Consider the following 9,818-nt stretch of genomic DNA (forward strand, 5'->3'; position numbering starts at 1 on the left):
CAGGGCATGATAAAATTAATTTGTAAATGAAAGATATATTCTTTATATTTAAACACTCAATACCCAGAACCTTTATGCAGAAAAAAATGCTAGTAACCACAGTGATTTATAGGGTCCCCAATGTTTTTCAACATAAAAATGTCAGTGTTAAGTGGACTTTTCCCAATAAAATTACATTTTAATTGATGGTACAGGACTCTTGTCTGCCTTTCAAGATAAAACATGCCCTATATATGTTGCACATATGTTACTGTTTGTTTACAGTATTCTAAGATGCGTAAATAAATAGGCCCAATAGCTAAGTGAAAAAACACAGTTTACCGAAGTAATAACAAATGCAAAGCAATAGGTACTAATAAAAAGACAAAGAAGTAAGCAAGAACAACATATGCTTGGCCATGAATACAGATAATACCTGTTAAATAGATATCCAACACACACCCAGTTGGCGAGTAGTCTCCACTACTTGGCCAGCCATGTTACACACAAACCATCATGATTCCAAAGGACCTCCAACTTGTGCTAAGTGTACCTGGTTTATAAAGACTTTTTCTCCACTCCTTCTTAAACTTTCCAGAAAGAACCTTCACTTTCCCCCATTAGTTTCAAGCAGACACAGACCAGCTTAATGTGGTCTGACAGAGAATGTGGCTATAAGACCTATGTCCTTGTAAAAGTTTTGTAAATATTCCTATTCAAAATTGCAAAGTTAAAGCGTACATCTTCAGAGCTCCACACCTACTGTACATGACTCCTTATTTATGTAATTAACACAGCTTCCACTTCAACTCATGGAGCATTGTAACATAAAAAAATTGTAATTTAAGATCATTTTTGCTAGGCAGACCCATGTCTAGTATGAACACTGATCTAACCATTTGTCCCCTATTTTCACAAGACCTATTGGTTGTGTGGCCCATTACTGATATCATTGTCAGTTGCACATCTCCTGTTACATGTGTGGCCAACCAACGATAATTTTTAGGGCTGCACAATCTGTGGAATCTGCTCATTCATCAGCTGCATGCTGGGTCTTACACAGGGCAATAGTTGATATGTTTGGCTTATAATCACCCTGCACTTTAGTTTTTTTCCTCCTTGTGTTTAAAAGCTAAAAGGAGCCTGTAGAAATCGTCAATTAATAGCAGCATCTGAGGCCAAGCAGAGGCCTGAGGCTGCTTCTACCATGGATCTCCCCACGAGGCTACAAATGACCGGCATGTCTACTGGCAGCCGACAATAGAGATTACCCTGTGCCAGTTGTTAGCCGTGGTCCTCAGCTGTTAAATACAGCAGCAGGGAGCATCTAATACTGCCTTACTGGCACCATGATGCAACTGTACATCCTGGTGCAGGTAGGGGTTAAAACATACAAAAACAGTATTTTGATGACAGATGTATAAGGATGACACAAAAGCGAAATTTGAGCAGTTCTCTGGTTGCACACGATGTCAGTGGTGCTCTTGACTTCTGCTTAAGCAAACTATAATTCAAAACACTGGATTTTACATAATTCAGATTATTGCGGATAATGCAAAGCAGCACTCTCTGCTGAGACCAAGAATCATATCAACATAGTACAATGTAAATATAGGCGCATAAATTGGAAGAAAAAATTGTTTTATGTTATTTTCAATAACTTTTTTTTTATGAGAACAGAATACATCAGTGAAATCAGAAGTAAATGAGTTAGGAGTTAAGCGCACTACACGTGTTTGTTTTTTTTTGTTTTTTGTTTCTTCAGAAGGGTGAATATAGTCAAAAACTGTGACCAAGATAGTGAAGCTGGTGAGACAATCAATGTGGAATCAAACGACAATACAGTGACAGGTGAAGAAGGGACAATTAATGGGTGAGTAATTTTGTTGGCAAGTATATGAAGCTAAAGTAATCAAAAATCTTGTCTTGTTGGCCTTGGAAATATTAAGGCCAATTACATATTACACTGCACAATGAAGGGCAAATGAGCACTGAGGGAGGTCAGCGCTCACTTCCCCCTCTTCCCTGCTCGCTGTTAGAGCAGCAGAAGGGGCTGCCAATTGAAGTCAGTGGTGGTCGGTGATTTGATTGGACTTTCTCAAAACTGGTGGAACTTCTGTGTTTGCGTGGAGCTTATTGTATGGTTACATCTAATGTATGTTGGTAGGTGCCACCTTAGGTGTGCTGAAATTAGTGTGCATGCATTATATACTGCTGTTACCATATAGGTCCTGGGGATCTGGTACCCCCTTGTTATTAGCAGATAATTCAGTTTTTGACATGTATACTGACAGAGGAAGATTACATGGATACCACCAGATGTAGCCACCACCAAGTCTGGCCGCTTGCTACAGTTTTTTGCAAAGCATGCTACACTATCTGGGTAAGGTACCAGGGAAGGTTCAAACAGAAGCAGGGGCACCTATCAAAAGCCGGATTTGGTGGCCCTGTATTCTGAGTGGCAAAGTGTAAAGTGCCATATTGCTCATCACTATTACTGTAGTGAGCATACACCAATACATACAGCATCTCTACTCACCTGTAGGAGGCACAGGCCTTATTTATTTATTTATTTATTACAAACAAAACTACGTAGGCTATGGAACACTTTAGTTTTTTCTTTACTTCCAAATACTTCAGTGTTTATTTTACTCTTTTTCTGCTTCTGTTAAACAAGACTACTTAGGCTAGGTTCACACTGCGTTTTCGGCATCCGTTTAACTGATCTGTTTTTTGCAAAAAACGGATTGCAAAAAACGGATGCATTTTGTGTGCATCCATTTTTGATCCGTTTTACCATTGACTTCCATTATAAAAAATAAACGGATCAAAACGGATGCTTTTTTTTTTTTACGCACTACTGTTGACACTACTTTTTTGACTGTTAAAAAAACGGATTCGTTAAACGGATTGCAAAAACGCAGTGTGAACCCACCCTTATTCTCCCAAAAATGTAGAGTCACACAAGTAAGCATAGATCATTATGATCCCATAAGCTGATGTCCTAAAACGACCAAGGCATCAATGACCCCAGGTCGTGAAAGGGTTAAAAGTTTATATTGATATGCATTCACAATTAAATATTTTTTGTCTCTAGGGGACTTGGTCAAAATAGAGTGGCTAGTGCGAAGCCTACTGAGCAACTGGAAGCACAACGACAACAACACGCTGATCAACATGGGAGAAGTTTGGACAAAAAATCTACAGATGTCTAGAACAGCAACAAATACATCAACACAGAAATACTGTTGCACTTTTTTTTTTCATCTTGGCTCCTCCTATTATCTAATGTTTATTTGTACTTACCAACAACTAACAAAAATTACAGTTGCTGTCACAGCTTAAACTGTAGTACAAAATAAACAAGGGCTTATTCACATGTTTCCGTGAAACACAGAGCCACGCAGCTGAGTCATTATGGAGCCTGTGATGATTTAAACATCTCCCCCCCTCCCAAGACTATATTGCCAGATATGGTAGGGAAATTTAAACATCTCCCCACCCCCCCCCCTCCCGGCACTACAATGCCAGGCGGTGAGTCATTCCATATCATGGCTTACCCATCTATGGTTTTATGTTTCACACAAACTTGTGAACAAGCCCTAAGAGCTATTCTAGTAGGCTTTCTATGGCTATGTTCCCACAAAGTTTTTTCTTGCCAGTTTATAATTTGTTCAAATGCCGTCCGTCATTTTGAGGATTGGTCACCTGTCAGTGCAATAGCAGCTGCTGGTACATTATTCTAGGTTAGGTGGACTAATTGGCCTTTGGATGTGTCTTTAATTGAAATTTTAAATTTAATAGTGAAATCGGAGAAAGGACGGTAAAAAAAAGAAAAAGTGTGTGAACAACTACAAAATGATGTCCGCTGTTTGCAAAAGACGTCAGTGAATACCATTCTAAGATCTAAGATCCAAAGATTGAAGATATAATTATTGAAGAAAAGACAACGATATCTTAAATATTTTGTATAAAATATATTCCTAGAATATAGAAGGTGTGGCAAAGTACAGCTCACAGCCTACAAATGAGCCACAAGATATTATATACAAGAAGAAATCATAACTAATTATATCCACCTACAGTACTAAAATAGAATTCCTTAGAACATTTTTTTTAATAATTCAGAAAAGCCCCTATATGTAATATTCCTGAAATAAGAAATAAAAACTTGCTGAAACAGTGTCCCACAAGACCTACCTAAGCGCGTCTCTTTTTCTCTTGTACAATGTTCCAACAACTTTTCTGAGTTAATTACTAGTTATGCACCCGTCTGTCTTAGGCGCTCTACAGAATGCTGGATAAGCCAAAATCCTAATAAAGCATTAATGCAGTCCTTGCTCCAGGACCTGCAGTTTCTACATACTGCTTCTGCCAGGCAGTAATTCCTTTGCCCATTTGTTAAACATAATGGGGGAAATACAAGTACACAGATCTAACATAAATTTCTGCGCCCCCCCATTCCCCACTCTGGATTTATGTTTCTCAGTAAATCCAGCAAATCTGCGGCTGCCACATGGCAGACATCTTCACCAGTTTAGGAGCTGGTGTAATTTTTTGCCATGATTTACGCCTGCTAGCAGACACAAATCCTTCCTGCCTTCTTGCACCCCCTCCCACCCATTAATGTGATGAAAGACTTAGTTTGTATACTGTCACTTTTCATTAATGCGCAGGGGTTGAACTTTAAGTTGGTTCTCAGTGTTTTCCTTGTTTTTTTGTTTATGTTTCTTGTTTGTTTGTTTGTTTCTTTTCATAGTTAAAAAATGTTAAACTATAATTACCTACCCCAGCCTCACAGCTAGTGTTACAATGATGTCCAGTCTGTGTTCAGACAATAACTTGTGAGTAACGGACTGAGCACCTTTAGAATAACAGTAGCATTGGATCAGGCAGATAAGCACAGCTTTATTATTCTTTAATGCAGCATGGCCACTTTTAAAACAAACAAAATGCCAGATAACCCCCTTTTGCCATTTTTTTTACCCTTATAACTTATGTATATATGACTTTAACTTTAGATAGATTTTAGCATCTAGAATTTTATTGTTAGGCAAAAAATATACTTAAATGGGAAGTTAAAGAGAGTGTCAATCTTTTAAATTGCTTCCTGATAAGTTGTTGTTACTTATTAAGAATGCTGATAAACTTACAGTTTTACTGTTAGTTCTTATGAAAAGCTAATTCAAAGGAGACAACTAATATGAATTTCCTGTTGTTAAAAGTCCTGTGAAAAAAAAAAAGGCAGAAAGACAGCAGGATGCGGGAACATAATAAAAAAAAGTATACTTACCTATCCCCATGCCCTCATAGCACTGCTCCCAGGTCTCGCTGAAAGCAATGGCATCCAGGCCAGCCAGCATCCATGTCACATGCCCGGCTCCTGCAGCTGCAACGTCACGGCTACACTGATGGATTGCCCTCTTAGCCCGTCACTGACTGGCTGAGCAGGCAATCATCAGTTAGATATATGACGTTGAAGCTGCAGGAGGCTGGCAACTGTCAGCGAGAACCAAGAGCAGTGCTTTGGGGACAGGTAAGTATACTTTGTTTGGAATGTTCCTGCTCTCCTGCCTTATTTTTAGTTTTACAGAAATTTAATTCTCCAAGATTGGCTGCTGAAAAAATGTCAATCTTTCTGTGAGTAAAATATGTAACATATAATTACCAAGGCTGCCTACTTCTATGACATCTGACTTACTAATATACTGCATTTTATATTGGGTTGAAAGTCTCTTGCAGTAGTGAGTTGAGATATTCACATAGCCTTTTACGTGCCTAATATTTTCCATTGTGTGACTATTTACTTACCTCTGTTGTCTCTTAAGCAGAAGCTCTATTCATATTAAAATGTATTTTTGATGTGTTTTTGTTATTATATAAATAAATACAGCAGTAATTAATAATATGTTGTAATAAGGTTGATAGCCAGTTACTTTGATAAACTGAGTCTATTCATTCACACATTTGCTAAATACATAGATTTATGCAACATGGGGATGCCACTAGCAGCAGTATACTAAATATATAATATTTTATTGAAGTTATTTGGAGCTGTTTAAACCTTAATCCCCTAGTGGTAGCCTTGTCGTGCAGAAAGCTACGTTTTACGCATATTTCCACCTAAAAATAAAGAAAACCTTGCCCCCAAAAATTGCATTAACAGTGTGAATTATTTCTGTTGAGAAAATCCAAAGCAAAATGAAAAAGTGCTCCTTGGCCCAGACCATATTTAGAAATTTATTGGCAAATTCACAGGTAACACGTTTTGGGACTTTGGTGTCCCTTCCTCAGACTTCAAGACTGATGCATGCATACTTAGAATATATATATATATATATATATATATATATATATATATATATACATATATATATATATACACAGTGGTGGTGCCTTAGATTACGAGCATAATTCATTCCGGGACCGTGCTTGTAATCCAAATCACTCTTAAACCAAAGCAAATTTTCCCATAAGAAATCATTGAAATGCAGAGAATTGGTTCCATGTCCCCAAAATAATGTTGTTTTTTTTTAATGTTTTTTTTTCTGTAAAACAAATGAAATAAACATTTATAAACAGCTTAATATGTCATATTTTAAGTTACTGTACAGTATAGAGATCAGCATGTGGAGTATAATGTATAGTATGTGCATAAACCTGAAAAACAGCAGCAGTTTGTAGATACAGGATGGAGCTGCAGATCCCCATAATGCAGGAGCGTAGTACAACAGGCTCGAATAGAGAAGGAGGGCTGCTGTCAGAGGTCTGTGTGGTCAGATAACAGCAATGGGGAAGGAGGGGGTGTTCAGCATGGACCAATCAGTAAGTGAGAATCACAGAGCTGTCTGGGAGGACAGAGACAGAAACTTTTCTATACAGCAGTGTGTATAGCTGAGTGTAAGTGCAGGCACATTATAGCAGCAGTGTGTATAACTGAGCCCATCTTAGCAGTATAGCAGAAAATGGAGAGCATGGGAAACACAAGGTCTGACAGAGACTGCAAGCATGAAGGAATAATCTGGACATATGCAGGAACAGTATAGTAGCACTCTCTGTCCGGGGAGAGAGGGGTTACAGCTATGAAAAGATTACCCCCACAGTCCTGTCCCCTGATACAAGCCCCAGCCTGAAGTGGATCTGCTATGATTGGGAAGGTGAGGGAGACTTCCTGGGTCAGAGTACAGTGCTGTAGACCCCGCTATGCAAACCATGCTATGCAGACAGTGCCCCTTCCACCCAGCACAGGGAGCTCTGAAACCAAAGGAATGCTCTTAAACCAAGTTACAAATTTGAAAAACTGTGAGCTCTTCTTGCAAAGCGCTCACAATTCAAGTTACTCTTAAACCAAGGTACAACTGTATATATATATATATATATATATATATATATATATATATGTGTGTATATCCTGAACAGGAAGTAGTACATATCAGTCCTAAAGCTAATTATGTGCATAACATTGTCAGAAATACATCTGGTAATGCAACAATGCAACAGCATTCTGAAGTGCAGTAACATTTAAAAACAACCTAAAACATAGGTTTAACAAATAGTCTAAGATAACAAAAGAGATGAATTACATATCGGCATCCAGAAGCTCTATCTTTGTTTTGTCTTATTTTATTTCTGTTGATACCTGCAACAACAAATATGAAGCATGATGGGTCTATGATATTCATGGCTCAGTTTCCTGATTACCAAGATTGGACCTTGCAACAGTAGGGCATTATTCGCACATTCCGTGATTTTCAAGGTCCGTGGATAATGTCCGCTATCTATCTCCGTTATGTGTAAAACTTTAGTGATTGCATTCATGTCTGTGTTTGCATGTTTTTCACAGATTCACCGATACTACATCCGTGTATTCCTTGAAAAAGATGGATTCTATTGATTTCTTTGGAGGATCCGTGCACTGATCCTGCTCCGAGTTATGACATGTAATATTTTTTTCACAGAACAGATTGTAGACCCGTGAAAAAACAGAACATGCAAATCTCCCAATAGAAAGCAATGGGCCATAAAATTGTCCGTGGTCAGGGACAACTTCATGGGACGTGTGAATAAGGCCTAATACAGACTACAGGGTATCCTGCTGCTGAATTCTATCCTCTCAAAATCAATTCTATTCAGTGGGTGAAAATGGCAGCAAGAATAATAATATTTGTATAGCGCCAACAGATTCCGCAGCACTTATTAATCAGAATAAAAATGAATCTAATTCCCTCCCTTGTCTAAACCAATCAGGTTATATCATTAAGGAGCATTCATTTAGGCCACATTTCAACATTCTGTTGGACGCATCATTGCAGGAGAAACCTCATTGATAATCCTGTCAATAGTGAACGCATGGGAACATGAATACCTCCCAACTGTCCCAGAACTGTCAAGACAGTCCCAATTTTGGGGTGATGTCCTGCAGTCCCGGGACGGCCCCCACATATCCCGCTGCGAGCACAGCCTGCCCACAGTTCTCCCTGTCCCCCGCACTGGGAGCTGCCGCAGCCAGTAGCTGTAAGGAGCCTCTTCACTGTTAGCGCTCCTGATGAGCACTACAAATGGCGCTATGTCACTACATGGTGAAGATATTTGTTCCTTACATAATGGTAATAGGTGATGTGGATATGTGGACGTGGTTATGAGGCGTGGCTATAGTGGCGTGGTACATTGCCGTGAAGTGAATGTCCCTCTTTCCTCCGAGCAAAAGTTGGGAGGTATGGGAGCATGGTTTCCGCCACATTTGTTCATTGGCACGGGGGGATGCTGCCTCGTGAGAGACAAAAGCTATGTATGGTGCCACTAAGCTAGTCAGTGTAGGGAACATAGTCCGGTTCTGGGTTATCACCTAGGACAGATGTTCCAAGTAGTACAGTAGACTGGGTTGAGTACAGGGCTCACTGTTCCCCTATAGATGTGACAATTGATAATACCTTTTTATTTGCAGAAGGTCTGCCCATTGTAGGAGGGTGGCTGATACAGTATAAGAGGGGCACACATCTCATCCACACTGCTAACCTATGTAGGGTAGATATTTGTAATCCAACAGTAAACAGTAGTCCAAAGGCAAATACAGTACTGTCTTCCCCCTATTAGATATAGGCCCTGCTCCAGCTTCTTGGAGTGACATACTTGTTTTGCAAATCAGTCTCCTCAGTGATAAGGGGTCAGCATAAGGGTATGTTCTCACTGAGCAAAGCAGGCCGAATTTCGCGGTGGAGCCCCCCTACCTTGGAATCCCGCCTTACTCAGTGTCTCTATAGGATGGCTCACACATTTTGCTCCCACCCCTATCCACTCAAAGGATTGACATGTCAATTCTTTGAGAGGGGAGCTCCACGTGGAATTCCGCCTGTTTTACTCTTAGGTGCTAAAAGTTCCTTATATCACTAGCACTGTGTAGTGTACTTGGATGCAGCAAAGCTGTACTCACAAGTCCTCAGGGCCTCTCTTTAAAGTGACTTTGTACCCACAATCTGACCCCCCAAACCACTTGTACCTTCAGATATCTGCTTTTATTCCAAGATCTGTCCAGGGGTCCATTCGGCAGGTGATGCAGTTATTGTCCTAAAAAACAACTTCTAAACTTGAAGCCCCATGCCCAATGGCCGTGGCCTTGATTGCGTATGCATTAGGCTGGGACAACCTCTCTGTCCCTCCTCCCCACCCTCTTTATCATTAAGAATGCTGCAGGCAGATTTTCTATTATTCATCACCTGTGTCAGCACAGCACATGGGCTGGATCGTTAAGGCACCTGTGTAGTTTTAAATGCAGAGGAATAGGAAAAATGATGAAGAGGGTGGGGAGGAGGAACGAAGGGGTGGTGCAAAGTTAGGGCACA

General features: G+C 39.8%; 1 protein-coding gene across 1 annotated transcript in view; it reads left to right on the forward strand.

Annotated features, from left to right (window-relative positions):
* The window catches only part of LOC138786506 (uncharacterized), a 65,866-nt gene extending 59,380 nt beyond the window's left edge, over positions 1-6,486 (forward strand). The window contains exons 6-7 of the mRNA XM_069963488.1: positions 1,745-1,852; positions 3,077-6,486. Coding sequence (XP_069819589.1) covers positions 1,745-1,852; positions 3,077-3,194 — 226 coding nt within the window. The 3' untranslated portion in view covers positions 3,195-6,486. The remainder of the gene's footprint in view (positions 1-1,744; positions 1,853-3,076) is intronic.
* The last annotated feature ends 3,332 nt before the right edge of the window (positions 6,487-9,818 follow it).

Source organism: Dendropsophus ebraccatus, chromosome 3 (assembly GCF_027789765.1).
Source record: "Dendropsophus ebraccatus isolate aDenEbr1 chromosome 3, aDenEbr1.pat, whole genome shotgun sequence".
In the NCBI taxonomy this organism is placed as follows: Eukaryota; Metazoa; Chordata; class Amphibia; order Anura; family Hylidae; genus Dendropsophus; species Dendropsophus ebraccatus.